We start from the raw sequence: 19016 nt of genomic DNA, 5'->3' as shown, positions 1-19016 counted from the left end.
CATCTTACACGCCCAATACACTCAAAGTTTGGCCTTAGGTAACAAGTGAAAGGTCAGTGCCGACTCCTTCTTCTACTCCTCCCTCCAGGGGCGCCCAACGCTCCCGGCTGACAGCTGGGAGCGACAGGCACCCAGGCCACAGCTCTGAGCCCGGAGGACTGACACAAGGCTCCCAGCCAGGAAACGGCCGGTTCTTCCCAGGCCACAGAGCCTCTCAGGCGACGCCACTGGTGAGCACAGGCCAGACACCTGAGCCAAGGGGCTAGATTAGCAGCGTGCAACCTGACCGGAGGGTGGGGGAAGCAGCCTGGCAGGGATATTCAGCAGCACTCTCGAAGGAACACGCTCAAGTCACCTGTTCCACTCTAACAAAAGCTCCCTCCCTTCACCAGCAGTCTTTGTTTTGAGCACACCGACCCCACCAACTTCTTCCCATCTGTGTCTTCTCCCCTCGTTGTTTATTTGCTTGAGATTCTTCTCATCCTAATGCCATTGCCATAGGGAAGGGATCTCATTGCCAGAGTAACCAGAGACTAGCGCTCGGCCTTGACCCAGACCTTAACTGCACTCAACTCCGCTTGGCCAGACGCCTACTATGTTCTTGGCTCCTCTCAGTTTTGCTGTGAAAAGAATGCAAACAAACCACTCCACGGTTCTGCCTCTCCTCTCTGCTTGATTTGTCTCTCTCCCTCCTTCTTCTTCCCTCTCCCCTCAAGGTCTGGCTGGTGTTCCTCTGAATTTCTAAAACACTCTATATGTGGTGTGTATGTGGTGTATTTCTAACTTTGGTACTTTTTCCTTCCTCGTGTAAAAAATAAACTCCCCTTCTAAATTCCTCTCTCTGATCAACACTATCCACTCAACCATGGGAAAAGAGGGTAAGTGATACCATCTTGCTTCTAGTTCTCTGTACTTTTTCACAATATCCTCTTAGTACTTTAATAAGCAAAAAAAGTTTCTAAAAATTGAACAGGTCACTGATCACTACATGGCAGTTATCTAAAATGCAAAAACAAAACCTCGAACAATTTCAGAGCTGACATTTCATTGGTTCAAAGAATGCTTGCAAAGGCCACTTAAGTATGCTGCTGCAGAAAAAGACACAAGGGTCTCTTCTGCTCCTAAACCAGAAGACAAAAAATCAGAGAAACAAGAAAGCATTAATTAACCTGCATTGACGGGTGAATTCTATATAGAAAAGATGTCAGGAATTCAATTATTTGTGGAACAACAGGATTTTAAAAGTATCTCAAAATTAAGTGTAGAATACTAGCTTTCAAAGAAAGTATGGACCAATCTGCTGGGACTCACTAACATTAATATTTATCAGAAATAATATGAACACTTTATTTCTAGAAAGAGAAGACTATCTTTCCCATGATTTCATCAAACCTTAGTTTCATTTAAGAAGAAAAAAAATGAAGCCATACAGAGACAACTTTAGAGGACAAGAAAAAGAGAAATAAAATCTTTGCAATCTAGTTTGAAAACAATGAGATTATCTACATTTACATGTCTTTAAGAAATTTACATTTTTTGCACCTCTCCTCTTCACTTTTTTAACCATATGATCCAACTGGCAACCCACTCCAATAGTCTTGCCTGGAAAATTCCATGGACGGAGGAGCCTAGTAGGCTACAGTCCATGGAGTCGCAAAGAGTCGGACGCGACTGAGCAACTTCACTTTCACTTTCTTCAAAAAAATCAGTTTGGCAAGGATTGACATCTTGCAATGTGTGATGCTTCATCCGGGACGTTAGTATTTCTGTCCACTGATTCAGCTTCAGTTCAGCACAGTTATTTAACACCCACTACGCCAAGTCCTGTGCTTAAGCTGGAGGTATTCTTTTAAATCACTCAGGAGAGCTGGGTTTTTTCTTTTCGTTTGTTTGTTTTGACCCTTAAAACCACCTAACTGCACAAGCAGACATAATATCCCCACTACTCCCAAAGGAGGGTCTCAGAGACACCCTCAGAGATACGCTAAAGTATATACTAAGGTGCTGTGGAACTGAAGCAAGATACCCATCATAATCACCAAAATATGGAACCAAAGCTCACAAGACATTGTAAGTCCTCAGGGCCCTCATCTGCACAGATCTCAGACCACATGGAAGCTGCCAGGTCTGGACAGGAGGCTAACACTGGACCTCACTGGTACAGAGAGGCCCTCTCCGACCCATCGCTGCCCAGCAGACAAGCACAGACATCCAGACCTGAAACCTTGTTCAAAAGTCAACTGCTAACAAGTGAACACATAAAGTAGTTTTATATAAAACATCAACTGTGTCTTTTGATAAGCAGCAGTTTCAGCTTTTTTTCTGTAACACAGTATGTGGCACTAGAGGAAAAAGATTCTCTGATTGCTGAAATGAGTTATGCTATAAATGCACAGAAAAGACAGCGAGCCTCTCACCCAAACCAGAAACTGGGGCCCTCTCTATCCCAGGTGACATGCAATATCTTCCTTCCATGCCCTGACACCTGTGCTGCACCACTGCACACCTGCTTCTCTATGACACCTCAAAGGAGCCCACGAGCCATTTCTTCCCCCAGGTCTCTCTTCTGATTCCAATCCCTGTCCAACTCAGTCTACAGTGGCTGAAGACACAAAGATGGCAAAAGATGGTGGAACAGAAGACCTCTGGGTAAGAAAGGAATGAGTACATGCATGAAAGAGAAAGTTTAAAAATAATGTGAGGGAAAGCATGAGAAATAGAACAAAGAGATTGTTCAATGAAGAAAATAAAGTTTAAGATAGAAAAATTGGTAGAAAACAGAAATGTCAAACTTTTGATCAGAACAAGCTAATTAGACTTTAATGGAAGACTGTCTTCATCCCTACACTGGTAAAACAAAATATGGTCAGACTAGGGTTCCTTTCTGAAAAGGAAATACACAAACAAAATGGGATGTTTGCAAAAACACAGGACTCCCATTAACTTATTTACTTACCATGGTCCACAAGCCAGGCCATACATAAAGAATTCAGCTTTTCATCAAAGAATTCCACACCCTATGGATACAGAAGATTCCATTAATACACGTCTCCAAAGTTTAAAAATCAAGGTCTAATTATATTACACCAAAATGACCTGAAAGCTAAAAAATCACTTATTTCCAAATAAGCTGAATTCATGGACCAGCCAGAAAAAATACCATAAGGTCTGATTTACAATCTATAAAACTACTTTATTGGATAGAAATCATAAAGAAAAGGTAAATGAGATGGCCCAGGGACTGCTAAGTGGGAGAGAAGAGAGTGGCCTGGAACCACTACACTGCAGAAAGAATGCAGAATGGACAGTCTGCCAAAAGATCTCCACGGAATATCTGTGAAAATGAACCGTCAGGAAAATACCAGTCAGAAATACTAATAATTCTCAAATTTTTCCCTTTTTGGTTAATATCTTTTTTTTTGTTGTTGTTAATATCTTAATAAATCCTCAAAGAACTTGACATCAAGAAACAGACTCCTCCCCAATTACAGAGAGCACCCCGCGATCCACGGGAGAAAGCAGAGAGAGAATAAGCAGACACAGGACTACAGGTGAGGCAGACCCATCCCAGTTCTCCCCATCACCGGTGGCCAAACCAGCACAGGCCGTGAACGAGCTCCTTAAGCTGGTTTACACAGACCCAGCACCGTGGACTTCACATCGTGTGGGAGATGGCTTTTCCCACACCTCTCTCTTGATGCCTACATGTTCACACTCTTCAGCTTCTTTGGAACCTAAGAAGTTTCTGACCAGTGACCATATATTTTAAATAAAGAAATGTTACACAAGTGCTTTCAAAATATAATAAAATGGCTTCATAATAACAGGTTATGAACAGGCTTTAGCATATACTTGGATTACCATGTCTGCTCTCAAAGATTTATTTTTCATTTCAGGTCATGGATTTCTCTGAGTCCTAATTAACTTTAATTTCCTGATTCTTGTGGTTTAGCCTTATATTTACTCACTATGGTCCATAAATCAGGCCATACATAAAGTCTTGAAGGAATTTTATAAATTGACTACCTGAAATGAAAGTCTTTATGGATTTTTTTTTAAAGAATAAAATACATAATACTAACAGATGTTGAAGCTGTATAACAAAACGCTTCTGACTGATGCATGCCACCCCTGCTAGGCAAGCACGAAGCAAAGTCACCAAGTGTCTGTTTCCAAGGAACAGAGGTTAAAAGAAACGGTACTGAAATTCACCCTCCCCTCTAGACAGTTACTTCAACCTTCAGCAAACCAGTTAACCACTGCTGCTTTCCACTCTGAGTCATGACAGCCAACACTTAAGAACAGAAGATGACACTCAGTACTTGGGAATGGCAGAGCAACTCTGGGAGACAGTGGAGGACAAGGGAGCCTGGCGTGCTGCAGTCCGTGGCCACAGAGAGTCGGACACGACTTAGCAACTGAAGAGCAACAACAGTGGGGGAGAAAACTGACCAGATGACTTTGTCTGACCCCATTAGGTATCCTCTACTTTTTGAAAGTTCACTTTATATCACTTCACTTTTACAAAAGAGCTGTAAAAGAGTACATGTCTTCACTAACTGAAAGAAATCTAAATTGGATTTCTCCTTTAATGAAAAAAAGTGAAAACAGTGTTCAGTGTTCATTTTGCAAGAAGCCAATGAACCCTGAGACAGACAGCAGCAAGCGTGGCACAGCCAAGCTCCTTCCCTGAGCACTACACTCAACATCTCATTTCAGCATCAGGCCGCCACTGCTCCAAACTGTGTCTGTGGGCATCTGTGCTTTCTCTAGATCTATTTCATGTATCTGTTAGCAGGATGTGTCCTAAGGTAACTGCTTCTTTGCTTTACACCATCTTAAGCTTGCAAAAGCGCTCTTAGGGATGCTCTACTTTCAGACAGTGGGGAAACCAGTACACTGCTCTCTCTGGCATCTATTATGGAGAATGGGACACTTCAAGTTTTATAAAACATGATCCCACAGACATGCACAAATTTCATAAACTAAGTACACCAAAATAACAACACAAATTCAGTAGTCCAAGAAAAGAAAAAATAAATCTCATATGCTATGATATGAAAGGAATAAAAGTGAAAGAGGCGAAACAAAGTGCAGTAATACTGGCTATAAACTGACACATTGTGAGCTTTCTCAAAAACTAGTCAAGTATTCATTTCTCTCAACAATCAACAAATGTTAAGTGCCTGATTAATGCCAGGCACCATGGGAGGCCCTGGAAATAAAACACTGAACACAGCCCTGCCCAAAAAGAGATCAGCTGTCTATCTCCTGATCTGGATTTTAACAGTTAATAGTAAAGTGCAGCCACCATGATGAGGGCACATCACACTAAACTCAGAACTGACTAGGGTACCTGCTATAAGAGAAAGGAAAGGATGTGGCTATAAAACCCAGCACTGAAATTTTAATTAACTTGTTTTCAATAAAACTATTCATAAATCTCAAACAGTAACAGATAATGTGATAATACAAACTCTGGCCAGTTAGCATTACAAACTTCAACACTCCTTTTTCATACGGGGAGTCCTCAACTCCCTTTAACCAGAATGCAAGAAAAGTGGTAACCAGAGACATTTGCTCAGAGTACAGGCAGAGAGGGAAGCTTCCCTGAGCAAAAGTCAAATCTCGAAACCATACTCCCCTTTCTTCTCAGATAAATATTCCTTAAGCCACAGAGTCATTAAGTATCACAAAATCTGTGACATATACCAAGAAATTATATATTCTTCTGTGGCTTCAGATGGTGGGGAGGTGAAATGTGTTTTTATGATACATTTTTGTTAGATGCAAATGCACTGATGAAAATGAAAACCACTCTACAGGCAACTGACAGAGACCATACTTTCTCATGCCTCTAAATGAACATAACCGCAAGAGCCACGTGGGCCTCCTGCTGGCCCTGGGGAGTCTGCTCCACTATGCGATGCTATCCTTCAGCTCACAAGAGCGCCCACACTCACCAGCTGGCCCGCCAACAGTGGCATATACTCGATGATGGCCAGCCGGACCCTCCATTTGGCATCTTCAGCCAGCTCCACTATGGCAGGGAGGAGTGACTGGGAGAGCTGCCGGATCCCAATCACTTCATTTACACAGTCCAAATTGGAGATGATGTTCAAACGAACTTCAGGACACTGCAAATACACAAGACCCAAAAGAGCACATATAAAGATCAAGTTCTCTGATCAATATTCTCTACCACCATGATGACCAAATACATTTTAAAATGAGAAAGTGTTGACTTGGATGAAAAAACTATTGTCTTGGAAGAAATACTGAATACTGAGTACACAAATAATTAAAACTGCACAATTTAATTGACTTAAAACTCTCAGTGAAAAATCTATAAAATGTAAAGAGCACATAAGCTATGAAATCAAATTACATGTATTCAAATTCCATATCGACCCCAGCTGAAACTTCAGGTGGCTTATTTTACGTCTGTGCCTCACCTTCTTCATCTGTAAAATGGGAATAATAGTAAGACCAACCCTCAAAAATAAGATTGCTGTGAAAATTACACATAATAATAACATATGCAAAGCACTGATGATCACGCCTGGCAAACAAGATAATTTTTATAATATTATATCTAAATTTAAATGAAACTTTTCAAATAAAGATTCATTAAGTTTAAAGATAAGAAAAAAACAGTGAATATAATCAGGAATTAGGCAGAGCAGATGGACAGCCATTTTTATGTCTGTATCAGTGGCCCATTTTCTCAGGAACTTGTAACTCCATGCCCAAATGCCATCAATGGTTTAAAATAAGTTACTTTTTCAGTGACACCCCAAACAAAAACCAAACCAAATCACCGACTATCAAAGGACAACAAAATTTACAGCCAGACTCACCTCATCCCTTAACTGAGCTAAAAAGAGAGGTAGAAGATGTTCAATGGTATTCTCTTTGCCTAAAATGGTAGACAACCCCATAATTACAGAAGCTAGAGCCGACTTGACATGTTGATTTGTATCAGACACTAATTCCTAGAATAAAGTCAAAATTAAAAGCCTTTAGTTTTTTTGCAAGACAACAGAAACTTCCAAATGACTTCTCAAGGAATTTTAAAAGATAGTGCTCCTTCAATACTGATTAGTCAATAGTTTCCTCAGAACACCTGTCAGATAAAATAAACCTATGCAAAAAAGAGCATTTTGTACTTACAAAATATTAATAAGTAATAAATAACAGTGTCACACATTAATATAACTGTCCCATTCATCCCTGGTCCACGTTTAAATTCAAAGAGCTTTAAGGTAATACAAACAAAAATTGAGGTCAGGTTTACCTTCACACAGGGCAAAGTGAAACAAAAAATAAACTAAAGTTAGGTTTACCTTTATATAAGGCAGAATTTGATTCATAATCATGGTCTCTCTACCTTCCATAGGCAAGTTCTCACAAAGTTCTAAAATATACAAAGAGAAAAAAAAAAATGCTTATGTAGAGCCATTTACAAGGAGCCAAATGAAGAAATTTAACCAGATTTATCAAGTTTCAAGTTAAATCAAATCATATGTTTAAGCAAATAAGTTCCAAGGAAGAAAAATGGCTGCTTTTAAATGCACCTTTTGGTCAATCTATATGCCACTGTGTACCACACCAATCCAATCTGGATTGGATACTTTTTTTTTAAACAGAAGCTATTTGGTTTTAAATAAATAAGGGAGTAGCTTTATGTGACAATGTTAACATCTCAACACATTAAAATCATCACTATTTTTCTGAAAACATAATCTGTAAAACCAAAAAAAAAAAAAAAAATACAAAATTCACTGACATAAAAAAATGCACCAAAGTGATCTAGTTACAACATAAACTGACACCTTAACCTTTTACTTTATGGGCAGCAGCTGCTCGGACTTCAGCTTCACAGTCTTTGAGTAGGTTCTGAAAGGCGGGGATGAGGTCATTTAGGGTGATTTTGGGACCCACAGCTTTCTGGAGCTATAAAAGAATTTGTACAGGTTTTAATGCACTCTAATCAAAATAACTTAACAAGCACAGTGCAATCATCAAGTATAGACAGTCCCCAACTTATGATCGTTCAACTTAAGATTCTTCAACTTTAGGATGTTGTGAAAGCAATACACGTTGACTAGAAACAAAATTTCACGTTTTGAATTTTGATCCTTTCCTGGGCTATGTAGCACTACCCCCTGTGATGCTGGGCAGAGTGGGGAGGCCAGAGTTTCCCGTCAGCCGTGGAATCACAAGGGGGAACAACCGATACACTTAAAACCACTCTGTTTTTCACTTTAAGTACCAGTATTGAATAAATTACGTGAGCTATTCCACATTTTATTATAAAACAGGTTTTCTGTTACAGTATTCTGCCCAACTGTAGGCTAATGTAAGTATCCTTTAAAAGTTTAAAGTAGGCAAGGCTAAGCTATGCCGTTCAGCAGGTTAGGTCCAATAAATGCACTTTCAACTGCAGTGGGTTTCTCAGGACATAACCCTATCATTAGTCCAGGAAGGTCTATGTGTATTTTTGCCTCAAGCACTTCCAATTCAGAAACTTTTGGTTATGACAGCAAATCTGTGGGTTTCTGAGGGTTTTCTTCCTTTTAGTACTTAAAAAATGTCAGTGCACTACTTTACCTCTGAAAATTTGTCAGCTACCATATAGCGAACTCGCCAAGATTTATCTTCTGCTGCTTGTCGAAGTGTAGGCATCACCAAAGCCTCAATGTCATCCTGAGACAGTAACTGGGCAATACTGACACAGGCTTCCACAGCTAGCAGGCGCACTGAATCCTAATGAACAAAATTCCTTTCTGTTAGACAGTATTTACTGAGAGCCATGAGGCAGTGTGTGGTTGTGGTAGTGCTTGGGTGTCCTTAAAAAAAAAAACCACATTATAAGCAGTTCATGTCTTTATGTCTTGAAATAGCTGTTCCCTTTGCCTGAAATGGCAAGGCAGAAATGACTGTTCTCTGAGTGAACAGCAAAGTTAACGACGTTGGTTAGAACACAGAATTTTTAGTAAGGAAAATGAAATAAAAATGTAAAGATTATGTGAAAAAAGAACATTTTAATGATGTCTCTAAATCCTCACTCTAGGAAGCTGAGCATTAAAAATGAAAACCATGCTTGTACCAGTTGTTTATAGAAGATCAGAACAGAGGAAGAGAAAGGGGATAAGGGTAAGGGAGTTACTTAGGAAGCTCAGTTTTCAAAACACTCAGTTTAGGATGGCAATAATTCAAGTTTAGGCATGAGATAATGACTCGGAAAAATACACAGAAAAACAAAAATTTTAAGTAATTTTTAAAAAACATTAAATTTAAATGTCGATGATCAAGGACAGAATAACTTTTGAGATAGCCAACCCTAGAAAACCCAGCAGAAAAAATTAGAAAGTTAAGGGATTAATGAACTCAATTTCCCAAATGTAACCTGCCAAGTACCAACCTAGTATCTATATATCCTTTGTAAAAGTAGTAATATACAAATAGATAGATCAATGAAAAATCAGGAATTGAGACTATAGATTGGGGAATCATAAATATATTAGTAGGAAGTGGAAATACATAAACATCTGAGCCCCCAGATGAAACGTCAAAAACTGTAAAAGTATGTAACATACTTATACGTGTGTATCTGTGCACACGCAAGCACACAAGAGGCAACAGTGCCTCCAGCTTTCCAAAATATTATACATTTTAAAAATTATAGATCAACAATAACCTACTACATGCCCAAGATACTCACTACCCTATCTAAATGAACAGGCTAAAAAAGGCAAAACTTTATCTTTGGTACTGGTCATACAGCTATTTTTAGATTCCAAAAACTATGCTGAATCAAGGAGCTACTTTCATCGATGTAAATACACACACCCATCAATACTTTTTCAACTAATCAACTACTCTTCTCCCACAACTCCCGATTTTCTTCCCTGTATCTGCTACTCCTCCCAGAATCTTCTCCATCTTAGCAGTGACAGCAGTATCCACCCAATTTCTCAAGTAAAATCAAGAAATCTTGATGCCTCTTCCCTTCTTCCAACTCAATCACAGTTCTACTGACCACCTCCAAACCGATCACCAGATTCTTTCCATCTTCACCATGCCACCCTAGTTTACCACTGTCTCTTGTCAGGATTATTGTAAAAGTCGCCTAACTTGTCTTCATGTTTCTATTCTCACCCCTCACCTTACAATTTAGTTTTCCACCTACAAGCCAGAACAATCTTTTAAAATTTTAAGTTACATCAAATTACATCCCTGATTAAAATCTTGGTGTGTTCTCATTACACCTAGAAAAGAAAACCCAAACTCAACACACTGTTTAAAGGTCCCCCACAATCTGGGCCCTGATTGAAAAGTGAAAGTCGCTCAGTCGTGTCCAACTCTTTGCAACCCCACAGACTGTACAGTCCATGGGATTCTCCAGGACAGAATACTGGAGTGGGTAGCCGATTATCTTATCCAAATTCTTATCAGAGTCCTTTTCACCCACTATGCTCCAAGCACATGATCTTTACATACACTGAATGTCCTCTCCTCTTGGAATTCTCTTTTCCTAGAGCTCTGACACACGTGGAAAGGGCGTCGCCAGCATTTTTCTGTTCAAGTTTCAGTTTATGGCACCTCTTCCTGGCCGTTCTCTGACTGGCCAGTCTAAAAGAATGCTTATATTCCCACCCCACCACTATGGTACCCTATCCAATTCCCATCAGTTTTTACGTTTATTTGGCTGCACTGGGGTCTTAGCTGCAACATGTAGGATCTTTTGATACAGCGCACCAACTCTCTAGTTGTAGCACAAGGGCATAGCAGTTGTGGCAGGAAGGCTTAGCTGCTCCACAGCTGATCCAAGCATGTTGGATCTTAGTTCCTTAACCAAGGATCAAATCTATGTCCCCTGCATTACAAGGCAGGTTCCCAGCCACCAGGGAAGTCTCTCCATCATCGTTTTGATCCCTAATATTTTATCTGTTTATTGTGCTTTCTTTCATTAAAATATAAAGGACACAACAGCACGGTCCCTCAGTTAACACTGGAAGCCAGCATGAAGAATAGTGCCTGATTCATAGAATGTTCTCAATAAATACTTTCTCAGTGAATGACTAAGAAAGGAGCAGCAATTCTATCAGTGGTCACAGTGAACACACACACACACGTTACAACTAAACAAATAATTCTTTCAGCATCCATTGCTGTTAATACCACAACGAGACATGCCTCTTGATGAAAAGCAGCCTCCATCTAACAAAGTGATCTTACTGCCCCCAAAATATCAAATCAGCTCTCATTAAGCCTCTAGATCAGGGCCGAGGCAAATACTGGCCAAATATGGAAAGCAGCTAGTTTCTGTAAGTAAAATTTTCCCGGAACAGCACCATGCCCGTTAGTCTGCATATGACAGTGTGTGACACACAACAGCAGAGCTCTGTAGTTACAACAGAGACTGTCTGGTCCACAAAGCCTCAAATATTTACTATGGGGCCCTTTACAGAAAAAATTCACAAATCTCCACTCTAGATTCAACTACCAATTTTGCAGGACAAAAGAAAACATTGAGTTATACCATGGGAAATGTAATCAACAAAATATCAAATAAGGAGTCTACACCTGTGCTCTCCAGTGTGACAACCATTACCCTACTTACTCCCTACTTCTGAGCGCCTGAAACGCAACTAGCGCCACACATTCTAGTGGCAGTTACTCTGGATATACTGGGTTAATAAAATACATTATTGAAATCAATTTAACCTGCTTTTCACTTTTTAAACTATGGCTACTGTGAAACTTAAAATTAACAGGTAGCTTACCCTGTATTTCTGTTAGATGGTGTTGTTTTAAACCATACTTTATGAATAGTAAAAATGCAAAGAAAAGTAAGGAGGTGGTTACCACAAAAATCAAGATACAGTGTTACAGTCTTAAGGGGGTAGGGAGTAGGAACTGGGAGGGGAGTGTGTCTTGGAGGCAGATCATGCTGGGCTTCCTAGATAATGGCTATCAAAGCTCTGTATCCTTTCACAGACGAAAGGTACAGGATAACATGCCTTGTATTACTTAAGATGCATATTCACTTTGTACTGCTTTGTATATATTATTTTAACAAATTTAAAAAATTATTTTGAAAGATTTATCATCTTCAGATCTAGAATCTGAACATGAGACTCAAGGTACATATCTGCTGCTCTGGATCCTGTACACATACAGTGATCTGAGGGCAAAACTAGGTAAACTGTTCTTCTAGCGTCCAGGAACTCAGGGGGCTGATTCTCCAAAGCACCATACAGAAGAGCACTACAGCTCGGCAATGAAGGTCACAACTCTGGAGCTAAGCTGCCTAGACTCAAGTCTGCACTCCAACATTGCTCACTATGCAACCATGAGCAACTTGCTCCAATTTCCTGTGCCTGTTTCCAAATATGTAAAATGGAAGTAATGACCTCATGGGGCTGTTGTAAGGGCTGAATTACTTCACATATGTAAACCACTTAAAACAGGCTGAAAAAGATTCATTTGGGTGCTTACTAGTGTATTATTATTGCTTTTTGTTGTTATTTAGTCGCTAAGTCATGTCTGACTCTTTTGCCACCCCATGGACTATAGCCTGCCAGTCTCCTCTCCAGTGAGATTTCCCAGGCAAGAATGAACACTGAAGGGGGTTGCCATTTCCTTCTCCAGAGGATCTTCCCAAACCAAGGATTGAACCCGCGTCTCCTGAATTGGCAGATGGATTCTTTACTAGCACTGAGTCACCAGAGAAACCCATTATTATTGCTAATTTCTACACTGATGAGATGGAGATTCTTGGATTTATAACTGCCCTCATACAAAGTTATCCTATACACTCATAGAGAGGATGCAGAGGGTCAAAGAGCCTTCCCAATACATGCTATGCTTGTTTACCTGAATGCCAAAATTCCAGGAAACATTACTGTCTCACAATAACTCAGCCTGCAGTACCCAAAGGTATAGCTACTCTTTAATGTGGCTTTGGTCTTCCTTCCTAATTATGGCTCCCAATTCCTCAACTCCCCTTCAACAGCTGCTAAATGGAAAAGAAAATCACGGTTTGGCTAAGAAAGAACTATAAGGACACTGGGATGGGTAATCTTAAACTTTAGCCAGGCCAGAAGTAATAATTCTGAAAAAGAATGATCCTAACATGAGAACCAAAACATCCAAAGAAATTCTTCAAATGTAAGCGCATATCTGTGTACTTTAATTACTAAGAGTTAACCTACCTGTTCATCTGAAGCTAGATTAGTAAACAAAGGAACGATTTCACTCTTCACACTGTCTAATTCCAAAACTTTTGCAAATTCACCCAATTTGGAAGCAGCAGCACGGCGTACCATTGGTGTGTCATCTGAGCACAAGGAACGGAAGTACCTGCAGCAAATAAAATAATGAAGGTATTTTCTGTTGCATGCCACTGATTAAGCATCCCCCCAACACACACAGGAATTTCAGAGGTTTTCTCCTACAAACATCAGGCATTAGACTTCTACTCACAGAAGTAACAAAGGAAAACCCACTGGTACCTTCACCTGGACACTGGTAACTGTTGTCATCGATCTGACTCCCTGATACCAGCCACTCACTGGTAACAGGTACTGTGTACCCTGTCAGCTGTGAGCTCCCAATAACCCCAAATAACTAAAAAATACCATATCTTACTGTCTAATTTCTCCTTTGACAGCAATGGAAGCCCTGGGATAGCAAACGCTGAACAAACCACATGCGGATGTGCGAGAGGTGAACCAATCCCCACTCGCTAAGCGTTTCACCAGAGGTACGAAGTGAGCCTCCAGAGCCACTGGCGTGTGCTCCTGCGAGATCTGCCTCAGGGACTCCACAGCCTTGTCTCGAACCACAGTCTCTTCCACAGTTGCCAGGCTTTCCAGAGGAGGCTGGATAGACCAAAATGGAAAACCAGAGAGAAAACTTACTCAATCAGGTTAGATACAGATTATCATCTTTTAAAGTGACTGAAAGGAGGTGGGACAAGCAACCAGAATGTTAGCTACATCACACCAAACAGTTACTCTCACTTCACACGGTGATGGCATATGCTGTGTCCAACCTGAAGACACGATTTCTGAAGGAGAGCCAAGGTTTCCTGTCCCAGATGGCAATTCCCAGATGGTGTCTATGAATGACATGGTGGAAGAGACCTGACACGATATTAATATCACTGTGAACTGAATCACTCAATTTAAAGGCTGTGTAGCCAAATTCGACAGAACCATGTGTACTTCCTCAAGAGTGAGCGCAGAAACATGACCACCACTGGGCACCACAATTACAGGAGGACCCCGCATCAGGACACCGAGTCCACGGCGTCTGGAGTATCATTCTACCATTCCTGGAGGTGGAAGCTACCTCTGTCAATTCACTCCACACCACTGACTTTTCCAAACTATTAAAGGCTGAGTGCAAAATTACTTTCCTCAAAATACACCCAGAATTTTTCCATGAGCCAGACACAGAGTGGGACGTTATGAAAGAACAATTAAGTTAAAGGTACAGAGACAGTAGGAAACCTTGCCTGTAGCTTTAGAAACAGTAGAGACCAAAGGGGTTGGCCCTGACTAGGATCAGTGAGTGAGCAGGGCACAGACCAGGGAAAAGTACAGAGGGCAGATTCTCTGAACTGCTGCTCTTCTGGGTTTGCACTCGGTCCGGGCAGATTCAGGATAGAGCATGAAGTGCCAATGTTAAAGACAAAAGCCACATGTAGAACTGACCAGGAGAGTGAAACAGAATTATGAGTCAAAGGAAACAAGGGAGTCTACATAATACATTTCAAAAATTATTTGATACAAGGTACTCAGCTTTCCTAACGGAAATTTCAGAAGCCCTCTGAAAAGATACTGTTTTCTTAAAAGCAAAGGACTTTCATGTTCTGTCCACTGCCTTCTCTGACCTCCTCTCATGCAGTATCATTGATGATCTCTATCACTACTACGGAAGAGCAAGCTCCTGTCTCTTGATTGAAACTTGGCCTACTTCTCCATGACCTTTTCCCACAGCCCTGGGACCACCACTTCTGCCTACTCTAGCACCAACACTTTATACTGCAATCAACCAGTTTCACACTTCTAAGGCTCCTAAACTCTTTCTTTTAAAATGATAATTACTTTTAAATTCTAGCACTGAGGAGAGGGAATAAATAAGGCCATGACTTCTTTGCGCTAGTTTACTTTTAGGAGGGGGGGTGTCTTTTGACTTTTCTTAATTTTTTAAAGATTCACTTTATTCAAGTACAGTGGTCTTACAATGTTAATTTCTGCTGTACAGCAAATTGATTCAGTTATACATATATATTCTTTTCCATTATCATTTTATCACAGGACATTGAATACAGTTTTATATTCTAATGGAGAAAGATAACAACTCATCAGGGCAATAACTAGATGGTGTTGAATGCTCTGTAAAGAGAACAGGGGGAATTCCTTGGTGGCCCAATGGTTAGGACTCTGTGCTTTCACTGCTGAGGACCAGGGTTCAACCCCTGGTTGGGGAACTAAGATCCCACAAACTATGTGGTACAGTCAAAGAGGGGGTAAAAACAAGGATGATGTGGTAAGGGATGAGTGGGGAAGAAATTTCAGGTTGAGAGGTCAGGGAAGGCATTGCTGAGACGCATTAAAGCTGGCATCTAAATGATAAGGAGCCAGTCACAGGAAGCTCAAAAACACATGTTATTATAGGGACTATCCAGGGCAGTAAGCTTGGTATATTCAAAGAACAGAAGGAAGATTATTGTGAATGGAATGAGGTTATTAAGAGGGAATATGATATGAGATAGGCTCATAGGGGCAAATTTTATAAACTAAGGTTCAAACTAAGGTAGAAATTATGAATTTTCTAAGAACCATGGAAGGGAGTGAGTGATCCATCTCTGGGTGAAGAGTGAACTGGAGTGGTGGGGCAGAAGGCATGAGTGGAAAGCAACTAGATTACTGCAATAATCTAGAGGAAAGACCAGTGGAAAGATGAGCTAAGTGGTAGTAGAGATGGAATAAAGAGAACTGATTTGCAATACATGCAGAATCTACAGGGGGGACTGACGATTTGATGTGGGAAGTGAGGGGAAACGGATTCAAGAATGTCTTCCAGGTTTTGGCTGTGCAACTAACTGGGTAGATGGTGATGCCATTTACTGCAATGGGACAACTAATTAGGATACATTTTGGGGAAAAAACTGCATTCTGTTTTAGACATACTAAATTTGAAATGCCTGTTTGACACCCAAGTAGAAAAACCATAGCAGATATATATAACACATATATTTATATCTTTCTACATATATCTAAATCTGGAGCTCCATGGAAAGGTCAGAGGTAAAGACAGAAGTCATGAGAGTCAGCAATATAAAACCGCCCATATTGAAGCCTTGAAGCATACAACCCCATCATCCTGCGCAGCTGTCAAATTCCTAGTCATCTTTCACACCCTAGTTCAGACATTCTCTCCCAAAGAGATCTTCCCCTATCACCCTGGGTTAATCCCTTTCTCTTTTATGTGCTTCAAATTTTTCCATCTAACACACAGTAATTACTTGTTGACACAAAAGGACAGAGGCCTTATTACACTCCCACACGCCCAATGCTCATCTTTAACATGAACATTGTAACTTCAGTGACTGAAATAGAAGGTTCTCAAATGAAATTCACAGAGGAAGTCAGAATCAAAAGTTACACTTAAAATTAAAGACAAAACTAATAAACATTTCCAAAGCCACAGCATTGTTAGATGAGAATCAAGATTTCCACCATAAGAGGGAAAAAAATCATGAACAGAAACAATCCAGTCCTTTTTCTCCTAACTGCTAAAGTAACAAGTCAGAAAAGAGAAAGTTCCCACATTCACAACCAGAAAAAATAAGAAAGGTTGAGTCCAAAATGCCTACATTATTTGTTCTCTCAATAGCTAACACTGTGACTATCCCTAAAAAGATCTGCATAAAAAAATGCTGCACTGTGCCTATCACCAAACAATGTACTATTTATACTGCAAAAGTTCTAGAAGGAGAGCAGGCAGAATATACTCACCAGCAAACAGTGGGCAAAGTCAGGACCTCCCACCAGGCCAGTGAAATTTCCCAGCTGCTCAGCAAGAGCTAACAGTACCTCATCTTCATCATAAATTGTATCTGGAAATGACAAGAACCCAGTACTCATCAACAAGGATAGCTGGCCCAAAGCTGGACACTCATACAAAACTAGGAAGAAACTCCATATGTAAGTAGACGATCTGCCGCCATCCTAACAGCCTTTTCCTCCTTCTCAATCAAGAGTCTTCATGGATTTGTTTTACAGAAGGAACTAGAAATTCATAATTGCACATCAATTACTTTTCTATTAGCTAAATAGTTAATATCTGAATATGTCCGGCCACAACATTACAATGTATGCTCTGCCCTGTTTCTTCACAGTAGAAACAACAGGCTCAGTTTAGTACTTACTAATGCTATGGGCAACAAATTCGAAACAGTCCAAGTTTCGAAAGCCATTGGAAAACAGAAATGCCCAGGCCTTTCCTCAAAGAGTCACATACCTGTAAGAAATGGCAGCAGTTCAGTTCGTGTCCTTTCTACTCCAAGCGCTAGAGCAATTGTTGATAATTTCTTAATACTATTGAGACGGAGCTTTAAAAAAAAAAAAAAAGGTAGAAACAAGAATGAAGTAAAGAAGCACTTGTGATTTAGACCAAAAGAGAGTAGCTGCAAACAGGTGAGGTAATGGCATACAGATAAGAAGAGAAAAAAAAAACCTTTAATTTACACTATTCTATGAGGAACCTCAAAAACAAGGGAACACGCCTTCTTTAGCTAAAGTTAAGATTTCTCAGGAGAAATCCTCTGAGAAGGGGCCCATTAAAGAAATGAAAGAAAATACAGTATCTGGAAAAGCGACACAATTTTTAAGAGAGAACTGTAGCAGTGGTAAAGCAGGTGAGATGGCTGAGTACCACCCCAGGCTTTTCAAAGAAAAGTTCCATCAGAGCTGACATCCCGCCTCGGTTACTTTAGCCACCCCACCTAATTTCTAATTTCCACTCAAGCCGGGCCAGTTTCCAGCAGGCCGCGAGGAAGGCAGTCATTCCCTGCATTTCACAGGGCGCCTCGGCGTCCCGCAGCCCCTCGCGGCCCCGCGCCGCCCGCCTCCCGCTCGCCCCGCTACGGGCGCTGCCAGCCCCGGGCTGGACGCGGCGTCCTCACCGTCAGGCCCAGAAAGGGAGCCCGGGCGGCAAGCCGGTTCCCCCACAAGCACCCAGGACCAGGTGGGACGCCGGGCCGCCGCCTCAGCGGGTCAGAACAAGGCGTGCGGGGCAGGCTCCGGGGCCGCCGGGTCCTCACGGGTCCCTCATGTGTCTCTCCTCCCCGTCAAGTTTCCGCTCAGAGTCCCGGCTTTCAATCCCCGGGCCTCCCCCAACCTCGGGGGCCGGCTGGCCCCCTTCCCTACCACCCGCCCAGCCAAGCCCGCGTCCGCTGCCGGGCGCGACTCCAATACCTGCACGTCCTCATTGCGAAGCTCGTCGATTAAGACCGCGATGGGGTAGAGCGAATCGTCTCCATCTCCGCCGGCGGCCCCCGAGCCGGTGGCAGGCCCCGCCGCACCCGCCATGTTCTTCCTCCTCCGCCGGGTTACCGCCGCCCGCTGCGCGCCCTGGCCCCGCCCCGCGCCCTGGCCCCGCCCCGCGCCCTGATAGGCGGGGCTAAGGCCGGAGCTCGGCGGGAGCCGGAGTCCGGGAACTGAGTACCTGCAGAGCAGGTGGGGACCCCCGCCCGGTCCCCTTTTCCGGAGCTGTAGGTCTGAACTCCAAAACACAGATGGGCTTAGAAGGCGAAAGGAGCCCCCGTGTCCTTTTCCCAGGAGAAAGAAATAGGGGCAGGGATTCATCCTGCTCGTGCTGATCTGAAGGCGTCGGAAACCTACCTGAGTGACGTGTGCTGTGCCCTCTTAGGACTCAGGGGACCAAGAGGATGCTCGAGGCCAGGAGGAAAAAAGACTTAGCGCCTCCCTCCC

General features: G+C 41.8%; 1 protein-coding gene across 3 annotated transcripts in view; it reads right to left on the bottom strand.

Annotated features, from left to right (window-relative positions):
• Window positions 1-18674, bottom strand: part of PPP2R1B (protein phosphatase 2 scaffold subunit Abeta) — a 35215-nt gene extending 16541 nt beyond the window's left edge. For 2 of the 3 annotated variants that reach the window (XM_018059802.1, XM_018059800.1), the window contains exons 1-11: window positions 18501-18643; window positions 17545-17635; window positions 17040-17140; window positions 13660-13892; window positions 13224-13371; window positions 8614-8769; window positions 7842-7956; window positions 7347-7417; window positions 6861-6995; window positions 5964-6137; window positions 2957-3017 (exon numbers count right to left, since the gene is read on the bottom strand). In XM_018059802.1, coding sequence (XP_017915291.1) covers window positions 2957-3017; window positions 5964-6137; window positions 6861-6995; window positions 7347-7417; window positions 7842-7956; window positions 8614-8769; window positions 13224-13371; window positions 13660-13892; window positions 17040-17140; window positions 17545-17635; window positions 18501-18614 — 1399 coding nt within the window. In that variant the 5' untranslated portion in view covers window positions 18615-18643. Of the gene's footprint in view, window positions 1-2956; window positions 3018-5963; window positions 6138-6860; window positions 6996-7346; window positions 7418-7841; window positions 7957-8613; window positions 8770-13223; window positions 13372-13659; window positions 13893-17039; window positions 17141-17544; window positions 17636-18500 lie in introns of all 3 variants that reach the window. The other variant, XM_018059799.1, reaches the window with a different exon arrangement.

This window comes from Capra hircus, chromosome 15 (genome assembly GCF_001704415.2).
Source record: "Capra hircus breed San Clemente chromosome 15, ASM170441v1, whole genome shotgun sequence".
Classification (NCBI taxonomy): Eukaryota; Metazoa; Chordata; class Mammalia; order Artiodactyla; family Bovidae; genus Capra; species Capra hircus.
The sequence above is the reverse complement of the archived record's forward strand: the minus strand, read 5'-3'. Positions and strand labels throughout refer to the sequence as shown.